We start from the raw sequence: 24,916 nt of genomic DNA, 5'->3' as shown, positions 1-24,916 counted from the left end.
AGAGAGAGAGAGAGAGAGAGAGAGAGAGAGAGCGAGAGAGAGAGAGTAAGAGAGAGAGAGAGAGAGAGAGAGAGAGAGTTTGCCCAGGGGATGGGGGTTGGTTGTGGGGCGTAGGCGGGTTTAGGGCATGAGGACTTCCTGCGATAAGACGTGCCAACTAACTCAAACGAGATAAACACAAAAACTACCAAGGGGCAAGCACAAATAAGAATTGAGAACACGTAGACATATAAAAAAAAATAAAAAAGAGAGAAAGGGAGGATGTAGAATGACACTCATCGGTGATTTACGTGAAATTATATTAAAGTTATATAGCTTATATCAAATTTTCTGAAGTTGTAGCAATCAAAGAAAACATAAAAATGTTTCAATGAAAGAAAATTAGATTTAATACTATAGATGGGTAACTTACTTAGAAGGGAAATGGCCTTTCAGGTTCTGGGCCTTTGATCAATGTCATTTCTTAACAAAGTAAATGGTAGGATAATCTTTAGTTCAAAAGTGTCTTAGGCAAGTGCGTTCCAATAATGTTGGATTATATTTTGATTTCTTTATGTGCATCCATCAAGGCAACAGAGGTGAAGAAAGAGAACATCATTTTCACAGTTTTATTAGAGAAGTTATAGTTTGAACATGGTGACACCATCTTTTGGATAATGATATGGCCATTCAGAAGACTACATGGTATAAAAAAACAAGCACTCCTACAGTATGAAAAGGTAAAGGTTTTACTGACGAGTGTTTTGTAATAATATATATATACTAATGTACCGATATTATAAGACTCGTTTTGATATGACAAAAATGTATTTCTTGGTAAATCTTTTGCCAATTTTGTTAAAACTAAAAGTCAATTGCAGGATATTAGGTTCTAGTAATTCATATATACATATTCATATAAAGGTATTTTACGCTTGCATATACATATTGATATATTTCCATATCAGCTCATGCATACATATTTTGTTTATTTATTTTCTTTCTAACCAATTAAGGCTTTAGAGTTGCAGTTGTTGGAACATACCTTAGGCATATATATATATAATATATATATATATATATATATATATATATATATATATATTATTATATATATATATATATATATATTATATATATATATATATGTGTGTGTGTGTGTGTGTGTGTGTGTGTGTGTGTGTGTGTGTGTGTGTATCTTTTTATAAAAGATATCTCGACCGGAAATATCGCTGCCATAGTTATTGTATGTACACGACTGGTTTTGCTGCAATAAACTCCCTTTAACGTATATAATCATCAACTCAATATGGATAACCCTATAGGAAAGGGGATTCAGAGTATTCGGTTTATATTCTTGAAAACACGCCTTTAGATTTACTCAAAAATTCTGCCGATGGAGTCGCAGTTCTTACGTCACGTGACAAGAAATCGATGGAATGTATATACAGTAGCATCAACGTAAATCTTGTGATTTGTCCTGTTCGTTCAGTGACGTATGGTCCCGCACTGATCATTATATCATAATCGTGGACTAATATATATATATATATATATTATATATATATATATATATATATATATATATACAGATATATATCATATATATATATATATATATATACATACATATATAAATATATATATAGATATATTATATATATATATATATAATTAATATAATAAATATAATATATATATTATATATATATATATATATATATATATATATATATATCCCTTCAAGAGAGATCGATTTCATAATGTAGTGTTTTTATTACCAGAGCATATATCTTGCGGAATAAAGCTTGGTACTGAAATAGTTAAGGCGAACATGATTTAACAGCTATGATAGTTATCAAAGATTAAGTTGTAAGTGGGACGTCTATTTATTAGTTTAAAATGTGTTATATTAGACCCATGTAAAAAAAAAATGCTAGTTCCCATCCAGAGCATCTAACTTTAGCTTGAAAGTTAGGTTACAAAACACAGAAGCTTTCGAGTTGGAAGCGAGAACTTTCTTTCATTTTCAGGTTTCAGTGGAGTATATGGGCGATACAAATGAAACATCTAGAAGAACTTTCTTCTCCCCTTTGGAGAATGTAAACAGCAGATGTCTTAAAGCAATGTCGCTGAGACAAACCTGGGACATTAGATCCCAGTTTCAAAGGAAAGGAGGTGAACGCTCCACTGTTTTCTAGAGAGGTTTAAAGCCAGCCGGTTCTCTTTTGCTGTGTCAAGGCAGAAATACCAGATGCCTGTGGCTTCTCAGGAGGCTTGGGCGACGCTGCAGGAGGAGGTGCCTTTGGCGCTTCGGTTTCCTTTGTAGGAGGCGTCTTGGGTCTAGTAGCCGGCTGTGCTTTCGGGGATGGAGGTTTAGGCTCTGTCTTGACAGGCGTGGGCTTTGGTTCTGGGGTAGGAGACTTAGGTTCTGCCTTAACAGGTGCAGGCTTTGGTTCTGAGGCAGAAGGCTTAGGCTCTGCCTTAACAGGTGCAGGCTTTGGCTCTGAGGCAGAGGGCTTAGGTTCTGCCTTGACAGGGGCGGGTTTTGGTTCTGGAGGAGCAGGTTTAGGGTTCATTTTGACAGGTGATGCAGGTTTTGTTGGTGGGGAAGCACACTGTGGAACGGTCTTCACTGAGGATAGCTGTCTGGGGGTAGGAGTACACGCTGGGGATGCCTCGCCAGACGATGGGGGCGTATCTTGTCTCATCAAACCGCCTTTCTCGTGTAGCTTCTGCAGCCTTCTCCAGCCCTTCAGTTTGCTCTCAGCAGGCTGCAGGCAAAAAAAAAAAAAAAAAAAAAAAAGTCTTTTAGGCAAAACATTTGACCAAATCAGGAAGACGAATGAGTATCAGTTAACATTTAGTCACACGTTAGAGAAAGAGGCAATACTTTAAACTATCTTTCGGAATATTTGACGTAACAAAGCGATTTGGCAAATTTGCTTATAGATTTATAAAAAGACAAAAAGAGCCATTTTTTTCTATTTTTTGGGACATTCAAGACTGAAAAGAATGAAAGTGTCAGAAAGAAAGTCTTGCTGAAGAAACTAAAATTAAACCTACCTTCTTATCCGCGATTCTACTCTTAATCTCGGTCAGCATTCTCTCGTTGATCTCTCCTCCTGCGAAGACACCTCGTCGCTGGTAGAACTTGATCTGGAGAGAAGAGGGAATTGGGTTTCAATCATTCTGGTAGTATGTCAGACTCATTGAAGGGAAATATTCTATATCAGACTTTGCATTATGTGACTGTCTAAGAAAGTCTTGAAAAAATCGGCAAGATGTAGATTTGATTCAGTTTACATGTAAATTAGGCTGATCTTTGGTTCGTGAAAGAGAAGTTGTCAAGTGACCCGGTGACCAAATCGGAAAAGAAAATAACTTAAAAACACATTCTTCTTTTGAACGTCTTAAGGCAATGATCAATTAATAATGTAATCTAGGCCTCGAAGCTCCAATCATCGGTCTGGTAGACATTATTATCGTAATTATCATTGTTGTTTATCCTTCCAGAACTTACCTGTCCCCAGGACTTGCTACCATCACGAGCGCTCATCCGCAGAGTCTGTCTTGTGGCAATTGTGCTTGACGAACCGATGGGATCTCTCCTACGGACGCTCTTGCGCACCCTGCTGTTCCAGTCTTTCTTGGCTTTCTTAACTGCAGTGGCCTGGAAGAAGAAGAAGAAGAAGAAGAAGAAGATATTTACACATATGTTGATTCTGTACGTAAATCTCTTACGCTGAATAAGTGCAGCTCACTGTAGGATACAAATGAAACGGAATTAATGTTAGCTGTATAATTTATGTTATTTTTCATGTTTTTTTTTACCGTTCTCTAATCCAGACTACCTCAGCAGATAGAGATGATGGAGGTAAGAGACATCGACTGTTGTGAAAAATTAATTGAGCTGGAATAAATGTAGAGGCAACGGATTAATGTTGGATTTATTTATCAGGAAGAGGGATTAATGGGTATCGTTTTCTGCACGAAGGTGAAGCTTGCTTACCTTCAAGACGAGATTGATCAAGGCGTCACTTGAGCTGATGCCCTCCACTAGACCGATATTGAAGCCCTTCATAAGACGCCTCTCTCTCATGGCCTGCTTTCTCCCTACGGCAGCTGAAGAAGAAGATGGAGAAGAGGAGTAGGACTCAGAAGAGAAGAAATGCTTGAGACAATGTTCACGACAACTGAGACTATAGCCAGGTACTGGGAATATATCAGGGGAAACTGCAAAGGTTTTATATATAATCGTCTTATAAATTGGTCAAATGAAATGTGAAAGTATAGGTGTAGCCTATTTGGAACAGTGCCCTATAAGAACTATTAGCAGATGGGATGGAATAGACGCAGTTCTTCTAAACTAAGAACAAATCATGTACCGAATAACCATTGTTATGGTATCGATCAGGATCAAAACGGTTCCGCTGCATAGGTCTATAGAACACAAGGCAAGAGAATCGCAGAGAGCTAAAAAGACAAGTATACACAGTTAAAAAAAAAATCTTACTGTTTTCTTGAAGGTGTTTGTTGCCCGTCATCCATCCATTGATCTTCAAGATATTGAGGAGCTCGTACTTGAAACTACTGACGTCCTGCTTAACCTCATTGATGTCATCCTCCGTGATCTCAGCCTCGTCACCCCTGCGCTGCTCCATGGTGACGTAACGTCGGACCAGATTACGGGCCACGTTCTGGTCAGGAGAAAAAATGTAGGGACATTTTAGTTAAAGGTGGAGAAGAGTTGTTGGTTTAGTTTTAAAAGGCAGAAAGACGACGCCTCAATGTGGTTGTGGATGGAAATGAGAATGAGTTAGTTTTTTGGATGGGAATAATAACGAGTTAATTTTTGGTTTGGGAATAAAAGGAAGACTTGTTTTGATTGGGGATGAAGAGGTTATTTTTTTGGGTTGGGAATAAAAGCAAGTTACTTTCTGTTGGAAATAAAATCAAGTTTCTTTTTGTTTGGGACTTAAATTTTGGTTTGGGAAGAGGCACCCTTTCCGTTCAAACCGTTTCATTTTAACAAAGTGAGGACAACGTTGCATTAGGACTATATGCAAAGAAAAAAAAAAGAAAAACTAGAAAAATAAAATAAAAAGAAGCAACGATTTAAAAACAAATAAGATTGAAATAAAAAATTTGGCTTGCTATCTTGGAGATGAAATCAATGTTGACATTTTGGTCAGAGAAGATAATATCAGTATATGTTTGATTTAGAGATAAAGTCAAGTTATCAGAGATCTGGTTAGGGGTCAGAGTATTGTGTTATTTTCTTGTTAGAGGTGGAAATATAATTCTGGTTTCTGTCTAGAAAATATTCATTGAAGCTGCATGGATTGTTCAGTGTCTTCTTTTATACAAACGTCTTATTTCGGGAGAACCCTGTTTTGGCCTTAGTAGGTTTGTATCTTCGTTTTATTTTATTTATTTTTATTTTTTCAGAAACTTGTATGGGATTCCTGATCTAAACAAATCTTTATGAGAGAGAGAGAGAGAGAGAGAGAGAGAGAGAGAGAGAGAGAGAGAGATAACACCACCTACATAGGCCTATAATCATGTGGGAAAAAAAGCAAAACGAATAAAAACACCGCGTAACAAAAACAACTGACGATCGATCTCACATGATACTGAGTGTCTCTCAGACTGTCCCTCTTGTTCTTGAAGGAGGCCCTGGTGGCGGGCTTCTTGTTGGTGAAGGCTTTAGGGTTGGGTATGAGGTTGAAGGGCGCGGGCACTTCGTCTCCGTCCTCGAAATAGCTCATCCACAGCTTGGATCGGGCGAACTTCCACTCGACGTCACACTTGGCCTGGATGATGAGAGAGATAGAGAGAGAGCTTATCAAAGACCTTGAGTTTTGCTTTTCTCAGCTTACGTATGCATGGATATCAAGCCATAAATAGTCGATTAACACCAAATTCACTACACCCTGTGACTACTTTACACCTTTTTGAACATAAGTTACTCTCTACGTGTCATGAAATCGGTACTAATGGTAAATGTGTGGCCTAATTTTCAAATATAAATACATATAAGAGCATGTTTATGAAAATGCATTCTCAATCAACAACAGAAACTCATCACAAAAATCATATACTCACGACGATGATCGTGTACGAGTTAGACATCATGGCGATGAGGAGATTCAGCAGTACGATAACGTTGATGACGTTGTACGACCCATACATCAACATACTCCAGAACCGGGTAAAGCTCTTGATGCCCGTCAGTTCGAAGTTGGTTAGGTCAACCAAACCGAAGGATGCCCAGAACAGCGATTGGGACGTCTCGAACAAGCTGTGGGTGGGGAACGAAGAGATTGCGTGAGGATAATTGTGATGATGGTGATATATTATTGTTATAGAACTGGAGCAAATGTGATTGTTGCATCAGCTGCGTACTACACGCACATTATAGGCCTATTTTTTTTTCAATCTCTTTCTTATAATTGCTCTTTCTCTGCCACTGCATTCCACCGGTAATTTTCGTATGTTTATCACTTATCAATAGAGAGATAAATATTCGGATATTTACCACCTAGTTTACGAAATATCGGCTAATATAGAAGAATTACTGGCGGAATGCAGTAGAAGAAGAAAAGCAATCATATTGTGATAATAATTTAACAAGATTGATAATAATATCAAAGATTGGTCATCATTTATAACTCCACTTTTTTGACAGAAGGTCATCTGTATATATATATCACAGAAATAGAAATAATAATAATTGACAATTCTCTAGAATCATCCGGTAAAAGAACACAGGTGTCATCGCTTCTTAGACTGACGTTCACGGAAATAAAAAATGTCCTTTGAAAAGATCGTACTGTATTATACCTTATGAAAGTCTACTACCACTTTCTTCGATATAAAGAGCTCTCTGAGGGGCTTCTCAATAGCTGCAATTTCTTTTAAAACAACTCTTAAGAAGTCAAGAGTTATTTTACTTACTCCCTCCATAACTGAATCTTAACGCTGCATTTCGAGGAATTATCGAATCTCAGTTATGAACAGTGTTCGACTGTTTTATATCTAAATGAAGATATCCTGAGGGAATATTGCTAAAAAATATTTAGACTGATTTATTGACAATTTCTTTCATCGCTTGTATGGCACTGTGAACCACAAATTGTAATAAAAAAACCTTGTAAAAGTCTATAGATTAATTGTGGATAGGCTCAAGTAAGTAATACACTGTTTTGGACTGTTTTGAGTATCCTTAAATAAAAATATATTGAAACATAAGTAAAAATATAATTAAATTTGTTAATAGATAATTTTGTTCACCGCTTGTACGGCGCTGTGAACGAAAAATCGTAAAAAAAGTATGTAAAACAAATTGAAAAAATTTAATATTAAAAAATAATTGTCAACCACTAAGATATTCCATTTTCTCTAAAGTAGGTTTCAAAGAAAACGAGTTATAATTTTATAGGAATAACGTACTCAAGATGGCCTAATTCCTTTGCTGTGCTTTCTTCTCAAAAGTTATTTTTTTCAAAAGTAAATGGTTATTTATAAAAGAAAACTTAAATAATTTCTTAAAAAAGCATTTTTTTCAACTTTTATTTTTGCTGTGAACGACAAATTTCTTAAAAAAAGCGTGTAAAATAGGAGTTGAACTTAATATATTAAAACATAACTGTCACCCATTAAAATAGTCAATTCTCTCTCAAAGAACCTTAAAAGAAAACCAATTTTAATTTCATAGGGATAACTTACTTAATATGGCCCGATTCTAACTTACTTAAGATGGCCTGATTCCTTTGCTTTGTTGTCTTCTCTAAACTTGGCTTTTCAAAACTAAATGCTCATTTCTACAAGACGGCTGGGGTAGTTTACAGTTTAGTTGGCCAGGCCGCGCAACACCTTTTGCCCGGCCCATAATCCCTCCGCCAAGGTAAGTAGTCCCTTCGACCTGGAAGACCTACCAGACCCGCAAGGCGCGACCAATCAAAACAGTCAATATGGCGTCACCGTCTACTTCTCATCCCGTCCGTCGCACGTTGGTTTTACCGCTGCTAACCCGGTTACGTTTTCGAACTTGATCAAGTTCTGTGACGATAGTGACGTGTTAAGTTCGTTCCTTTTCAAAAGTGGCCTTTTAGGCGATTTTAGTGGTCAATGTGAACACTGCAAAGAGGTAACAATGAGCCTCGTGAAAGAGGAAGACAGTTTTGTGACCTAAGTCAGGTTAGTGTGGTTCGTTTGGTTAGGTCACAACCTTTGTTACCATACTGGGGGGTCCAGGGGAGCGAAGGCCTCCGGTCAGGTCAGGGCACGCGCCCTAAGTCAGACTTCACCCCCCGGCCAGGTTAGGGCACGCACCCTAAGTCAGGTTAGGTTGTTTCGTTTGGTTTAGGCTTTTCTATAATCTATTACTGCTAGTTTTCAAAAATCGCGCCAAAACATACGCGCCCTATCTTGTTTGTATCCATCTGCCAATTATCTAGCAGACGAAATTCTTGGCCAACTAATCTGCTGCTAAATAACTTAACTGTGCAAGTTTTAATTTTCGAATTTATTTCTGAAAAGGGACGTCATGATTTTTTCAACTGTAAAACTATTGAACTTTTAGAGGTCGAATTTCTAAATTTCCCCAGGAGAGAATTTTGGTTATTAGTTGTAGAATCAATAGTAGAAATTTAAAGAAACTCCCTTCAATCATGAGGTCGAAACAATAATTTTCTTTATAATGGGGCCTTATGGCGTCAGCATTCCCCCCGATTATTAGAGCGCAACCAATAATCAATAACCTTATAAGGTCAGTTAGAATGTAAGTAAAATCACTTCTGATAGTTGGAGGGAAATGATTTCAAAAGAAATTGCAGCCATTAAGGAGTTATTTGGAGATGTCTGAAGTAGGCCAAAGCAATTTTGAGTTAGAGAAAAAAAAAACTATTACAAGTCCTGTGGGTAATAAGGCCACATCCAAACCTGAAGGTGAAAATACTAAATTCCAGTTGGAATTAGAGCTAGATTTTTCGAAGAATTGAGCAGGATGACGATGTTCGAAAACGTCATTCAAGTTGGTCTGAGTCTAGTATTATCGTTTTCTGTATTGTTCAAATTTCGCTATTTCTTGCTTCTCGATACGCATGATCAAATCATTATAAACTCTAATTTACTTTCCTTTGTGACTCACTTGGAAAACCTCCTCCAAATCGTGCACGATCTCCCTTGTTTAGGGTTCATCATACCGCCAGGAAGTGAGTAGCATTTGGACTTGTCTATATCAGCGTAGTACCACAGCAGATTGTTCAGACCTATGGAAGAGGATCACATATCACGATGGTTATCCACACCCATGGATGGGGAATAATTTAGAAAGCATCTTCACAAAAAAATTGGCTAAAAGGATTATCATTTAACTAATACTAAAACTGTTTACTTTTGAAATAAATAGTAATTCAACTGCCCTTCTCATCAGCTGAAATAGAATGAAATTAAAATAGAAGTGCTTGTGATTTTAATGCAAAATTTGTAAACAAATAAAAAAAGAAAAAGCCTCCAGTGCGAAGCGATTCCTTTCGAGTTTGGAGGTCTGATTCATTGACGTCATATTCTTTATTTTTCTTGTTAACAAATCCATAGCCATATTTCTTTTAATGAATTCTTAACCCACTTTTCTGGTTAACAAATTCCTGGACCATTATTCTGGTTCATAAATTCCCTGCCCATATGTCTGGTTAGCAAATTCCCTGCCAACATTTCTGGTTAACAAATTCCTAGACCATTTCCCATATTAAAGTCACCAGTATATTTGGAGTACTTTTGAAGGAATGATAATTCAACTTAAAAAAAGTTCCGTATCCATATTAATATGATAATGTCTCCATCGTCTTTCTTACCACATCCAAAGGCGAAAAGGACGAGAGTGTAAATGAAGAAGAACTTGATAATGTCGACCACCATTCTGCCGAGAGCAATCTGAAGGGGTCCCATGTGATGGTTGATGCTGAAGATGTGGATCAGCTTCAGGAAACTGGGAGGAGAGAGACGCCAGTGGTTCAGACGTGGTTTTTTCGTGTGACAAGAGTAACTCAACTGCAACTGTAAGTCAAAATGTTTACAAAGGAGAATTTTATGAGAGAGAGAGAGAGAGAGAGAGAGAGAGAGAGAGAGAGAGAGAGAGAGAGAGAGAGAGAGAGAGAGAGAGAGAGAAGAACGACCAACACACGTCCATACAGACCTCAATATATTGCCAGCGCAGAACATGGCCTCAGACAACAGCAAGGGATCGAACGGAGGCCACATTTCCCTTGGGTAGTAAGGATCAAGGCCAGACCAGACTGCGCGCTGGGTCAGGAAAAGTGCCGTTAACCTGAATTTGATAGTTATCTATGTTATATCGACATTTCAACTATAGTACATTCACATCAACGGTGCATTTGATGTCTAGGCCAGTCCCTTTCGACGCTCCTGCTTGGCTGTTGATAAGCCAACTGTCAGTCTCTCAAGAGAGTTCACAGGCAGAATGTGTGTTCCACTTCCCCTGAGGGATACTTTTGAGAGACGTAGCCCTCAGGAGAAGTGGAACATACATCCTGCTTATGTGGACTCTGGAGAGAGACTGAGAGTTTCCAGCCCTGTGACTGGCTTATCAACAGCCAATCAGTAGTGTCGTAAGGGATTGGCCTAGACATTAAATGCACGATTAATGTGAATTAACTATGGCTCATACCTATATTCGTTGTCTAATGGTTCAAATATAGGCCTATTCGGTTTTTGTTTAGTAATAGCACCTCAGAGATAGACCTTACCGTAAGAAAATCCAGTTCATGTAGAAGAAGTTTGCTCCGAAGTCGACGAAGTTCCACAGGTCCTTGATGTAACTGAGCAAGCCCTCATCCCATAGGGTCTTGAGTTCGTGCAATATGAACCCGAAGATGTAGACGACGATGAGGAGCTCCGTGAAGGAGGGCCAGCCGCCTCTGGCTTCCCTCTCTTGCTTCCGCAGTCGCTCTATCATCCAGTCAGTGCCAAAGAGCTCTATGACGAAGGTCTCCACGCGGAGAGATACGATCACCAGAAGAGCTGTTGGGGAAAATAGGAAAATGTCTAGTAGTTTTTCCCTGTCCTGGATGATAAGGGTAGTTTGTGATTGCTAATAGCTTTCCTTTTCCAGGGAAGACTGGAAACCGTTTATCGACAGGATGGGTCTCTCTGCAATGTCTATAGAATACTTTATAACACCTAGGGTACACCTAGGGTAGGGGCTCATGCTGGTATAAGCCAGCTTAATGGAGACCAACCAACCAGGCAACCGACGCAAATAATGAACTCTAAAACGCACCGTAAACTAAAACTTGAAAAAAAGGGTATTTTATTTCTTTAGCATTAGACTTTATTCTGCATCTCGACTGACAGATGCAATTTCTGTTCTACTTGTTCCACTCCATTCTCATGTAATGGAAGGATTCAGGTATTCTGGATAGGAAACTGCAATGTGGCATGAAGCATGAATTAAAAGGGGACATAGTAATTGTCGAACGAAGGGGGATATCAGTCTCAGATCAAGATATATATGACAAAGATCTAAAGAAGCATCGAAGCATTGACTGGGTATGATCGATTAAGCAACAAACCAGCCATTAAAGATTCTATTTACTCAAGATGTTCACATACACTGAAGTCATAGTCACTTACTGAAGAGGTCACGCGCCCTTACCCAAGAAATCATGCACTTGTTGAATAAGTTATGCGCTTACTCAAGACGAATTCAAGCACTTACCCAAGAAGAATCATGAATGCTTACTGAAGAAGATGCGCATACTTACTCAAGAGGTCACACTCACTTACTGAATCAGAAGTCCCAGTCACTTACTCAAGAAGAAGCAGTAGGAGGCCGAATGGACGATGAACTTGATGAACGGTTTCTTGAGACACGAACCAAGCCTGCTCTCTGGCGCGAGGAGGAAAGCGCAGCAGTACAGAGGGAACAAAGCCCCAATTTGCACGATTTCCAGTAGCTGTTCCAGCGGACTGCGCCTCTTGAATCCAGGCATGCCGTCGTACCACACCCTCCCCAGTAGTTGCTGCACGTTTGCGTGAGCCACGAACTGTTTGGAGGGACGAAGAGAAGGGGAAGAATGATTTTATTTTGCAAGATGGCGACGAGAGCGTTTGGGATACTTACCTTGTAGAATGTTTTACAAACAGCCTCGGGCGGTGACGGGGTAGTTGGGGGATCGTAATTTGATGAAAAGAGATATGGACGTGATTCTTGAAAATTTAGAGAAGAAAACTAACCACTTTATCAGAAAATAAAGTAGCAAAAGAATTTGTCACCAAGATTTTGAGGTAACCATTATTTCAGCGCAAGCAAAGTGTTGCGTAAAGCATACGCACAAACAATTTTACAAACGCGACCAAACTCTGAATATTCATTTGAAGGGAGAAATTTTACGAAAGCAGAGCACTTTATCTTCTTGCTTCGGCCTAGAGGTCTCCAAGTACTATTTACCTGCTTTTGGTTGCTGTCGACTGCTTCCTTCAACTGCGTAAAATGCATGAACTGCCCCTGTTTGTAAGGTTCTCCCTCAGGGTCATAGTTAAGGATGATTTCCAGTTCAGTGCTGGTTCTTGTTTCATCTACCAATGCCATTGTGAATTCCTGCACTTGTTTCCTCAACGCCTGTTGAGAAGGAAGACGGATCAAGCATCGTCGATGGGCGTTTAATCATGTTGCTACCATAAAATCAATTTTAAATTGATCATTCTTAGTACCTAACTTTGGCTTCCAACGAGATAAGGTAACAACCGCTAACACCCTTGCTTTTCAACACCTAGCCACCAAAACATAGTCTCATCTTTTCATAGTGATGCTTTTGACAGAAACAAACATGAATTGACGCAGTTATTGACTATAGTAGACAATTGTATTACTCAACCCACAATCCATTTACTTGTTTATACCATTAATATCAATGTCAGCATTAATATTAATCCCTTTTTCTCCTTTCATATAACCCTCTCTCTTTCAAGATCATCTTTCCGTTTTCTCTAAGAGAATACGAAGTTTTCAGTGCCGGTAGTACTCACAGTGTACTGCTCGGTGAACTCGTTCTCCAGGGTGGAGAGCTTCTTCAAGTCTTCGCTCAGGCTGAAGGCGGTGATGAAGGGGTCTTTGCTCGAAAGACAGATGAGCGAAGGTGACGCCAAGGCCTTGTAGGCGTTGATCCTCGCAAGGGAGTGTCTGCCGAAGGGCGAGAGAAAATTTAGGTGGAAGGTTGATGATGGACTCTACAGTTTGGGCATTCTTAGGCTTATGCACAGCCATTTTATTTTTTTTCCATATACATTCTGTCTTTACTTACCTGAGAGAATCACTGGCGTCCGAGACCAGACACTCATCGCAGGCGCACTTGATGTCGTGGGGCATGGGGATGGTCGCCCCCCTGTCGAGCAGCAGCTTGAGAATCTCGTAGTGATTCCTGTGGGCGGCCATGATCAGCGGCGTGATGTCGGGCGTGAACGTCGATCTCTCTCCCTTTAGTTTTTGCCATGACTGGCGACGACATTAGAGAGGTAAAGGGTAGTTAGACATGTGTAAAAGTAACTCGCATTAGGCTTATATGAAGGTTAATTTCGCTTAGACTTATGCGAAGGCAAAGGGCAGTTAGACTCATGTAAAGGTAAATGGCAGTTGCTTTTAGTTTTACCCAGAAAATAAGAGGAAATGCGATGGAGAAGAGGGGGAGGGTGAGGATTCAAAGAAGGAGGTAGAGGAAACGGAGGAGGAGGAGGAGGAGGAGGAGGAGGAAAGAATATTAGAAAGAGGTAAAAGAGAGGCCCAAGCATTATTACTAGGTTTTGAAGAGCGCAAAGACCAGAGGAGAACTTACGTAAGGTTCACCCGGAACGTGGATCTTCTCTTCATGAACCAGCAAGATTTCCACCCCCTCGACGTATTCTTCCGCGATAGCGTGAAGGAGTCCATCCTGTGGGAGAAACGGAGGATGGAAAAGCGATTGACAATCATGAGGCACCTCAAACTACAGGGTGTCCATAAAGTTCCATTACCTTTTAAAGTATTTATGCCTTGCAATGGTACTGGGACTTTATGGACACCGTGTATAATTTGTATCAAGCTGGAAATGGGATCAGCTGTGTAGGTCTAAAGCTAAAATGACTCGACGTAAGCCAATTCGTTCACGTATCCTGTTTTAGTTTTATTACAGATTCTACTAGGAAAAATGGCGAATTAATTAAGTAATTAGCACATTCAGGTGTTCTTCGGAAAGGAAAACAGAGAACTTACCGCTGGGCAAATTTCTTGTTGGAGCAAAAGGTCCATCATATCCAGATTCTCATTCTCGATGGCGATGATGAGGGCAGACCTCCCCAGCGGATCGAGGCAATTGATGTTGAAACTTCCCTTCTTCTTCGTGTTCTGCTTCAGCCCCTTCTTCACGATGCTGAGGAAGAGGAGAGATTGTTGCGAGAGAGAGAGAGATGATTTTCCCTGGATGACTATACTCTGTTTTTTTTTTCATCTGTCCATCCGCCTGTGGTGTTTTCGTATGGTAACACTGCATCCCGGGCTTTAGATAGTTACGCTATTGGTAAGTTTTAGGTAAATAAAAGGATATTTGGGTGTACATTTGCAACTGAAAAGTGTTTTAATCATTTACTGTATGCGAATTACACCGTTAATATTCGAAATAGGATATTATTATAATCGTTGAATGTAAGCTGAATGTAACTATCTAAAGCCCGGGACGCAGTGTTACCATACAAAAACACTACAGGCGGATGGACAGATGAAAAAAAAAAAAAACAGAGTATAGACGCAGGGTGTCCATAAAGTCCCAGTACCATTACTAGTATTTATTCCTCAGAATATCACTGGGACTTTATGGACACCCTGTCTATGTATTTGCAATAGACCACTTATATCCCATTTTTTTGTGGGTGGGTGGGGGGGGGGGGGGGTGGCACTAAAAGAAGCCCAGTTCCAGTGTCACAAAGAAAACAAGTCTATCTCATCTCATTCATGTATCATATTTGGGTTCACCAGATTAATTATTTACTAATATTAAAGTTAGGCTACTCGTTCACGGGATCAAATCAGTTATTTACCACTCTATGGTAAAAACGTCACACTCCCTTGTTGGCAACTTATCGCACGCTCATCACAAACAAACTGAATACAAATCGGTGACTTAATGGTCGTTCAAATTTACTTCAAACGATTATTTGCTCTCCACTTGCGGTTGCTGATTTATTTTTCAATCTGTTTTTGACATGTATGCAATAAGTTGCCAACATGCACACATGTCTCAAACAGGTTCAGCACCAGTCAGTAACTCATTGGTTACCCCTAACTATAATAGATTCACATCAACCGTGCATCTGATGTCTAGGCCAGTCCCTTACGACGCTCCTGATTGGTTGTTGATAAGTCAATCACAGGGCTGGAAACTCTCAGTCTCTCTCCAAAGTTCACAAAGGCAGGATGTATCCCTCAGGTGAGGTGGAACTCTGGAGAGAGACTGAAAGTTTCCAGCCCTGTGATTGGCTTATCAACACCCAAACAGGAGCGTCGTAAGGGACTGGCCTGGACATCAGATGCACGGCTGATGTGAATCTACTATAGTGTGTCTTACGATTATATAGCATCTGCCAAAGGTTGGTTCTCCATCAGAGGTCGTTGCCTTGTTTTCAACTTGTGTTTGATATATATGCAATAAGTTGCCGGCATGTATACATACATACCTCATAAACAGGTTGAATGCAAATCATCAACTTCCTGGTCGTCCTGACCATTCAGCATTTGCCTAAGATTTGGTTTCTACTTGTGGTTGTTAACATGTTTTCAGTCAGGTTTTGACGTGTATGGGACAAGTTGTGGACATACATTTCTAACGTATTTCGCTGTAGAAAATGCGACTGAAATCTATTTCTAACTAAAGATAAGGATTAAATGAATTTCTGTACGAACTTGTCTATACGAATTCTGAATTAATGGCTGCTTGTCTTTGTTAAATCTATCTCCTTTATTTTCATAAATTTAAGGGACATAAAGAAAATTTCATTATAAATAAATGTTCCTGACAGGTGATACTTAGAAAAAATATAACGTAAGTTTTCTCAAGTTTATTTAACTGACAAAAAAAAAAAAGTTGGGGTCAAATTTCTTGCTTAAGAATTAGGCTAATTCACAAACACACGAGTACGCGCGCGCACACACACACAAAATAAACACAAATAAGAAAAATCAAATGAACACTCATAAACAAAACGAAAAAAAAAGATAATTGTCAGCAATAAAACGAGAAAATGAAATACATATGAAAGTATTTGCATATAACAAGCTCTCTCTCTCTCTCTCTCTCTCTCTCTCTCTCTTCTCTTCCCCTCACGGAATCCTCGGGGATATCTCACATATTTGAATTGTAAAATATGATTCATGATTCTTTTAAAGTACAATTGTTGTAAATATGTATAATGTAAAGCAATATCCTACATTCGTAATATGTAAAGATATTTTCCTCCACATTTGACCTCTATGCAATATGTTACTAGGGGTGATTTCTCCTTTCATTCCCGTAAATCATTTGCTCTTATGATGCTTCCAGTTTAGGCTAAAGTTCGTTAATAAATCTTGAAATAATTCAACTGTAACTTATAATGTTTTATGCCTATTAATTGAAAAAACACTTATACTTAAGTGCTTTTAATTTAACTTAATTCAGATGTTTTAACTTGAGGTGTTTAAAATGTTTTTGGTTGCCACTTTTTTCAATTGTTCAACTTCACCTTATTCCTTATGTTTCACTTCCGCTCTTCAGATTATGTCGTCTCTCTCTCTCTCTCTCTCTCTCTCTCTCTCTCTCTCTCTCTCATTTCTGCTGATTAATGATTTAACACATTTTTAAAAACCAATTGACATAGTGCTAGTCCAAACGTGTGTTCTTCAACAAGAAAAAAATTGTTCCAGTGCAATCATTGGTGATTTTGTTTGTTATTAGTGACGGCCTGTTAAACTAAAATTAATTTTTGTGGCACAAACTCATATTTATGTATACAAACACCCACACATACGCCTACATACACAAACACATCTTCACGTTAAACTTTACTGCCTCACTCGAGTAGGCCTACTTCTGAGGCGTTGTCTCATTCCCCTCAGAAGTCTTCATAACATGTCTGAGATTATTTCAAATCAAGTAAAATACATCACCCACATATCCCTTTACAGGAACATCTCTCGAGCGATACTCACTGCCTAACAGAAGCCACGTCTCCCCTTTCAACGTACAAGAGGTATCGTTTTTCCTCGCTGTTCAAAATCTGTTCGATGTCGTCTGGTTCTTGGTCCATAAGATCCTCCTTGATTTTTTCCTCCAGGTCCCCCAGATTCTTTCCATCGGGCGTGGGCGCCGCCTCGTAGGCCTGCCCCGTATTTGGATCTAGGCGATTCGCCGTCATTTTCTCCGAGTATGACCTTTTTGTCTCCTTTTCTCTTATATGAATTCGTCAGGTTTCCCTTAGAACAGTGTTGCTACTTCACTTGGAACGCAAGACATCCGATGGTCGGTCTATTGGCCTATTTTTCCTCAACTTTTGAGCGTAAAGGTATGCTCTACAACAAGCTTTTTTTTTTTTTAGTTATGAGACGATTTTTGTTACAACTTTGGGCTTCTGTGCTTGCAGTCTTAATCCAGATTACTTTACAGGTGACGCAGACCTTAAAAAATCCGGTTAAGTTTCAGGGTGTCCAAGGGTTGATGTTATCCTAGGTACTACCGGAGGATGTCCCTAACGGTCTCGAACGACGAAGCTCTCATGTGTCGAGTGTCCCGGCTGAGTCCTCCGGCGCCTCACGAATAATAATCTAAGTGTCTGGACGGTTTCGTCTCCAAACCGCTACTGACTGACGCTGGGACCTTTCGCAGAAATTCACGAGCCTTTTGGCAAATCCATTTTTGCAAGGCTTCGCTGGTGGCGGCGGCGGTGGTGGTGGTGGTGGTGACCTTAGCGCTGAGGGAAGTCCAGTTGCCATTTACCTAGTATAGAGTCTAGACCATCGGTTGGATTTCGAAGGTTATTTTCGCTAAGATTACTTCTCTCGATATTCCTGATGATACAGGTTGTCTCATATGGTTCGCACGATGTATGATAAAATGCACAGCTCAAAATACGCGCTTTTATATACATATAAAAAAGGATAATTTTTCCATTACCTCGACTCTTGTAATCCAATTTGCTCTTTTGTAGTGCAACCATCCCTTACCTAGACCACCTTGAAGCCTTGAACTATTTACCTATTTTGCTCAGTTCTGAAAACCGAGGCTGGAGTATGTCTTTATTTTCTAGCTTCCTTTAAATCAGGAGTTTTAGTTCACGAAGGAAAAATAGTTTGGGGTCCATTTGTTTGTAGATAACCTAAAGCCCAATGATATCTGCTTACAATCAAGTCATGAAAAGCTGCATTAAGTTTGGAATATAATGCATCCTGCATAAGGGCAAACGATTCTGAATTATGCAACCTCGTACAAAATGCAGACCTGTCTCTGCCAAAAGTTTGGAGGAAAAGTGCCACGGGTACAAATAAGAATACGTAGGGCTGTGTTAAGAATATATTTGAAAATAAGAATAGGAGCCACGGGTACAAACAGGAATATATAGGGATTTATAGGAATACATTGGAATATAGGAATAAGAGTACGATTGTACATTTCTCTTTAAACACAACAGTAATATAAGTTGTCAGGATAAATAAATATGAACTGAAAAGCGTTCATCTGGTGAGAGTTGCAGAAATTATACGGAAATGTAATATTAACGTTTCTTGTTATCTTATAATTTCTGTAGTTAAAAAAGCCAAGCAATCTCAATTAGGATCAGTCAGTGATAGAAGAGAGATGAATACAGTCAATTTTAGAGTTACCTCGCACAATGCTCCTTTACGTACATCTGGGAGTGAATATTGGTGGAAACAACACGTGTTCAAGCGAATATTAGTGGAAACAACACGTTTTCAAGTGAATTTTGATAGAAGCAACACATTTTCAAATTAATTTTAATAGGAACATCGCGTTTTCAAGTGAATTTTGATAGAAACTACACGTTTTCAAGTGAATTTTGATAGGAACATCACGGTTTCAAGTGAATTTTAGTGAAAGCGACACGTTGTCAAGTGAATTTTGTAAGAAACATTATGTTTTCAAGTGAAATTTATAAGAAACATTACGCTTTCAATTGAATTTTAATAGAAACATCATGTTTTCAAGTGAATTTTAACAGAAACTACACGTTTTCAAGTGAATTTTAACAGAAACTACACTTTTTCAAGTGAATTTTAACAGAAACTACACTTTTTCAAGTGAATTTTAGCAGAAACAACACGTTTTCAAGTGAAAACAAGACGTTTTCAAGTAAAGTTTAGTGAAAAAATCACGTTTTCAAGTGAATTTTAGTAGAAACATCACGTTTTCAAGCGAATTTTAGTAGAAAACACGTTCTCCAGCGAATTTTAATGGAAACACCACATTGCCAAGTGGATTTTCGTGGCTTAACTTCCCAGCTGGTTACTGATCATTTGATCAACAGGGTTCATAGTTGTGGTCAGATGGGAAAGAGTAATGTTTGTCAACATGAAAGCACATAACAGATGGATAAAAGTAATCGAGCCTTCCCGACTATGAAATTATTCGTCAGTCTCGTGTCTCTTCTTGTTATAATATAGTGAGAGAAGGTCTTTTCCTTAGATTAAATACGTGTATTGCAACGACAAACATCTTCTGCCAATCTTCTTTACCTGACCAAGCTGTTTGGTGCTGCTGCAAACAGTGTGTCTTTTTCTAGTCAGGTTTAATACCAATAATTTTTTGACTTGGTTTATCTTGGGTACGAACTAAAATGTGGTTTAGTTCACATGGTGCAGTTGTGGAATGGCTGACGCCTGTCTCCTGACTTCCAGTGTATCGGTTGTATATGTCCATTATTCCATATTTATCTATTAATCACATTTACCTCTGACTCATCTCTCTCTGCATTCCAGTTTCCCTTTGGAGCCCTCTTCGGTTTATTATAGTTGCTGAACTCTGTCCTTAAGGGCTTCCAGCTGAAGATTTGAAGAAAGAGCGAAAAAGACAACAATATGTATTTTCACTATACTTTTTCGGGATCTTTCACAGATAGTGACCCCAAGGGTCATCAGGGTCATTATCTTTAGGATATTTATAGTCTTTTGTTTATATGTTTTTTACGGTAATTCCCACCAGCAAAGGTGGACACATACCGGGTTAAAACCAGCGTTGGTCAATATTTAGGAAAAAAAAAAAAAAAACATTTTTCAATAAGCAATAACTAGAACAAGCAAAACAAAGACGACATGACATTCTACCTACGTTCAACCTTTCTCAGAAAAAGTAAAACAAAGCATTAAGTTAAAGTGTAACGTAAAAGTTATCAGTTCACTAAACAGCGGCACCGCACATGTTTGGCTGCAGAAATCCGCCGAACGTCCTCACCCTTAAAGGCATAATTGGCGACTGACCCAATTCCGTAAGGATTAGCCTACTTATACTCGACAAGCAGGTTTTGGGTTGAATAGTTTACATATTCTGGTTGTTTATTTTTTTCTTTTAGTTGGGATTATTTTTCTCGTTCATTAGTTACTACGCTTTTATTTAATGTTTTGTTAGCGTTAGTTGGATGTCTAACGCACTCTACAATGTATGTTAATACAGTAAGGCGTATATATGTGAATTCATTAATGCGCATGCGTATATATACTATATATAAAAATAAGTATGATAATGTATTTGTGTGAGTACGTATGTAAGTAAATCTACATGCATGTAGCACATGTTACTATCAGCAAAAAACGGCCCGAACTGAACGGCCTTATCGTCAGCAGAGAGACATTGCAGTGAGTGAAACCTTACAAGATCTGCAGAGTTCATAAGGGAAATCATGCTGATCTTGCAAGAGCAAATGCTCTCCAATAATTTGATATTTCTCTCTCTCTCTCTCTCTCTCTCTCTCTCTCTCTCTCTCTCTCTCTCTCTCTCAGCTCCTCCTCTTCCTCTCTCTCTCAGTTTCCTCCTCTCTTTTCCTATCACTCTCTCGTCCAATTTCCTCCTCCTCCTTTTCTCTCTCTCTCTCTCTCTCTCTCTCTCTCTCTCTCTCTCTCTCTCTCTCTCTATCAGTCAGAGCAAGGTACCTAGAGTTTATATATCGAACAATATTTTGGTTTATACTTCGTTCTTTTAATAATAATAATAATAATAATAATAATAATAATAATAATAATAATAAAATAATAATAATAATAATAATAATGTTTACAGTAATTTGGTGACATTTTTGCTTGCAAAAGTTTCGAAGGATTTGATATAATATTAATTATTTTTTGACGGATTCGAAATGTCAAGGAAATATATAAATGAAGAATAAAAAAACAAAAAAAAAAACTATATTATGTTGTATTTGGTAAGTTATTCACACCCCCTCATTGTAAATCCTGGGATTGACACCTCTCTCTCTCTCTCTCTCTCTCTCTCTCTCTCTCTCTCTCTCTCTCTCTCTCTCTCTCTCTCTCTCTCTCTCTCTCTCTCTCTCTCTTTCTTGTGGTAATTACATGCCCAAGCATAGTCAATTCAAATTCAATCATTAGACCCTACTTTTTCCAACGTGGAAAATTTAGAAAATCCTTATCATAATTACTAATTAAACTTCAGGGATTTTAGGTTATTTATCGAGAGGTGAAATGAGCGATCAAATCTGGACAGTATATATATAATATATATATATAATATATATATATATATATATATATATATATGTGTGTGTGTGTGTGTGTGTGTATATATATATATATACATGAATATATTTATTGTTTTCTGTTCAAAAGTCAGCGCTTGTGGGTACATCATAAAACGTGAAGCAGCTAATTTTCATGAAATTATTGACTGCAAATACCGACTAAAACTAAATTAAAAGGTTCACGTTCAATTCAAGTTCAATTCAAGTTATCTTAAGAAGGTTGGGAATGAGACTCAGAATTAACTTTTATTCTTGTAGCGCTCACGTATACCAAGACACGTAGTAGGTCTAACGTAACACCAGTTATTTTATAATAATCCATTTTCCTTTCAAAATAGGTGGATTTTCGACCCTGGAACAAAATGAAGTCAGGTTGACCCTGGGTGGCTACCCTGAGTGCAGTTTCCGTCATTGAAGTGACCGAATTCTCTGACGTCTAGTTGTTGCCATATAACAGCTTTATTATTTTTTATCTAATTATCGCTTACTTGGGAAGTAGGCCTGCAGACTCCCCTGTTGTTGTTGTTGGGAGGGGGAGCGGTAGGAAAGGTCTATGGAAGAGCCTAAAAAGGTCTGAAAAAGGTGTTTCGTGTTGAGTTAAACACTAAGATACTATAGCGTACTATATATATACTCTCTTTGGTTACAGATGCATGAATTTTAGGATAGGATATTTATGATTTATTTATTAAAATGAAAATGTATATAATAAATAATGTACATGATATACAGTACAGAGCAATTATTTCTAATAAAATATGACATATTCATTTTAATTTTCGTTGGTGAAACAACGCTTTGGCCGTAGGTTTTAGCGTGCGCCCCGAGTAAGCTGTAGGTCGGTGCTCACCTTGTCTATTTATTAATTAATAATTTTCTTTTTTGGTAAGTGGAATCTCATTTTTCTGTATTTCACTTTACCTTCTCTTAATTCCTTCTAATGAACACCATATTCTTTGGAAGCTTGAATATCAAGCCAATGGCCCCCTTTGGTGGGCTTGTTCCATATGAATAAGTTTCAACTACTGAATTATAATATAATAATAATAATAATAATAATAATAATAATAATAATAATAATAATAATAATAAAATGTAACAGTCTTGCTTATTCCATTACCTCATCTTTTATAATAAAAATTTTTATGATAAAGATAAAATTATGGCAACCACAGCGTAAAGATGATGAACAGGTGACGGTAGCGTAGCTATGGAGCTGCGATATCAACATTGCATATTGGCCAGACTGAACGCTCCTGTTATCGTAACCTCAAAGTTATTTCACCTTTGCCGTTCAAGGACTCTGTAGAAGAAGAAGAAGAAGAGGAAGAAGAAGGACTCTGCAGAATAATAATAATAACAAAAGAAAAGAAAAAGAACGAGAATAAGAGGAAGAAAAAGCAGACAAGGAAGAAGAAGACTGTGAAGAGAGATTGCAAACTTCGCTGGGCCGAGGTAGTTCAGTGTTACCAATGAGCTCGGTTATTTGTTTTGTTTAAACTGAGCCAGTCTTATGCAAGCAAGGCCCCTTGCCCTTTAAGGCGGCTCGTCAGTATTATAAGGTGTGAAGAAGAGGGATTAGGAGGCCTAGTGTGGACCACCAGAGTCTGCACAACCAACAAAGAAGGGTATACCGGAAATATGGGACTAGGCTTATGAGAGTTTTGTCAGCATGAAGATGGAAGGACAAAGTGACAAAAAAAAAAAAAAAAAAAAAATTCAGAGGGAAAGTATGTGGGTGAGAGAATTCAGGCAATTCCCGTAATAATACATTTTTGATTTGGGGTCGAAATCGGTCTTGCAAAAATTTAAGTAATTTTTTTATGTGAATTTTGTTTCAATATATATATATATATATATATATATATATATTTATATATATATATATATATATATATATATATATTATATATATAAATATAAAACAGAACACAGACATAATGTCAATATCATTCTTTTTCAAATTTGGGCCGAAATCAGTCTGAGAAACGGTTTTTTTTTTTTATTCTCGAAACAGTAAAATGCAGACTGAACGTATTAGAACGATCCTTCGTTGCTCTGTAAGTATTTCTCGAACAACGGTGAAAACAAAGAGGAAGCAGAATAAGGAATAAAATAAGATAAAAGAGAAGAAAAAGGACATGGATAAAAAAAAAAAAAGAGGACGAGCGGAAAGGCAGTCAAAGAAAGGGATTACTGTCGCCCCTTTTCTGCAACATCTTTTTCGGTTTCCAGGTCGATCGCTTCTCGAAAGGTTTCCCTTCGCTAATCTAGAGCTCTAGTGCTTCCACGGAGGAGCAGACTTACTTACTTCCACTTGGGGGCCTGGTCTCTTGTTTACCTATTTTTTTTAATAAGTTGTATTTCAACTGAGATCCTTTACATTCACGATCGATTCCTATTCCCTTTTCCTGATTTTTCCGGATGGTTTGACGCGCACAGCAGCAGCAGCAGCAGCAGCAGCGCAGCAGCGCAGCAGAGCGCAGCAGCGCAGCGCGAGCAGCAGCAGCAGCAGCAGCAGCACGCAGCAGCAGCAGCAGCAGCAGCACAGCAGCAGCAGCGCAGCGCAGCCGCAGCGAGCAGCAGCAGCAGCGAGGAGCAGCACGCAGCAGCAGCAGCAGCAGCAGCAGCGCAGCGCAGCGCGCGCAGCAGCGCAGCGGCAGGCCAGCAGCAGCAGCAGCAGCATCAGCGCGAGCACGTAGACAGCAGCAGCAGCAGCACAGCAGCAGCAGCGCAGCAGCAGAGCAAACAGCAAGCAGCGCAGCAGCAGCAGCAGCGCGCAGCAGCAGCAGCAGCAGAGCAGAGCAGCAGCAGCAGCACAGCAGCAGCTTTTCAGCAGCAGCAGCAGCGCGCACAGCAGCAGCAGCAGCAGCAGCAAGCACAGAGCAGCAGCGCAGCAGCAGCAGCAGCAGCAGCAGCAGCGCGCAGCAGTCAGCAGACAGCAGCAGCAGCAGCAGCAGCAGCAGCAGCAGCACAGCAGCAGCATGCAGAGCAGCAGCAGCAGCAGCAATCATAATATGGACCGTTGGACTGTGAGACTTCTGAGGATTATATCGTCACTCGTCGTGTCATTGAAGCCTTAAACGTTTGACCATAAAACACTTCACCTTTTATTTAAATCATTATTTTATCATTTTATCTTTTTTTC

At 38.8% G+C, this 24,916-nt stretch overlaps 2 protein-coding genes across 2 annotated transcripts; one reads left to right on the top strand and one right to left on the bottom strand.

Moving 5' to 3' along the window:
• Positions 1 to 1,975: 1,975 nt before the first annotated feature.
• Positions 1,976 to 17,879, bottom strand: LOC135210804 (transient receptor potential protein-like). Its single transcript, XM_064243668.1, has 18 exons — positions 17,219 to 17,879; positions 14,252 to 14,408; positions 13,836 to 13,931; positions 13,308 to 13,498; positions 13,033 to 13,186; positions 12,455 to 12,625; positions 11,816 to 12,050; positions 10,752 to 11,025; positions 10,181 to 10,312; positions 9,840 to 9,973; positions 9,134 to 9,254; positions 6,088 to 6,283; positions 5,610 to 5,795; positions 4,496 to 4,679; positions 3,992 to 4,104; positions 3,503 to 3,652; positions 3,046 to 3,138; positions 1,976 to 2,753 (listed from the first exon to the last, which is right to left on the bottom strand). Exons 1-18 carry the CDS (start codon positions 17,422 to 17,424, stop codon positions 2,187 to 2,189), a joined length of 3,360 nt encoding a protein of 1,119 aa, XP_064099738.1. The 5' UTR covers positions 17,425 to 17,879; the 3' UTR covers positions 1,976 to 2,186.
• Positions 17,880 to 22,950: 5,071 nt separating this feature from the next.
• Positions 22,951 to 24,784, top strand: LOC135211306 (polyglutamine-repeat protein pqn-41-like). Its single transcript, XM_064244623.1, has 2 exons — positions 22,951 to 22,961; positions 24,211 to 24,784. Exons 1-2 carry the CDS (start codon positions 22,951 to 22,953, stop codon positions 24,782 to 24,784), a joined length of 585 nt encoding a protein of 194 aa, XP_064100693.1.
• Positions 24,785 to 24,916: the final 132 nt, after the last annotated feature.

Source organism: Macrobrachium nipponense, chromosome 4 (assembly GCF_015104395.2).
Source record: "Macrobrachium nipponense isolate FS-2020 chromosome 4, ASM1510439v2, whole genome shotgun sequence".
NCBI lineage: Eukaryota > Metazoa > Arthropoda > Malacostraca > Decapoda > Palaemonidae > Macrobrachium > Macrobrachium nipponense.
Note: the sequence above shows the minus strand (reverse complement) of the source record. Positions and strands in the feature narration are given on the sequence as shown.

Coding starts and splice junctions, on each gene's coding strand:
- LOC135210804 (XM_064243668.1), bottom strand. CDS start 17,424: ATGACGGCGAATCGCCTAGATCCAAATACGGGGCAGGCCTACGAGGCG. Junction 9,974..10,180: donor TGCGCTGGCAATATATTGAG/GTCTGTATGGAC, acceptor CTCTCCTCCCAG/TTTCCTGAAGCTGATCCACA. Junction 9,255..9,839: donor CCTTTTCGCCTTTGGATGTG/GTAAGAAAGACG, acceptor CCTCTTCCATAG/GTCTGAACAATCTGCTGTGG.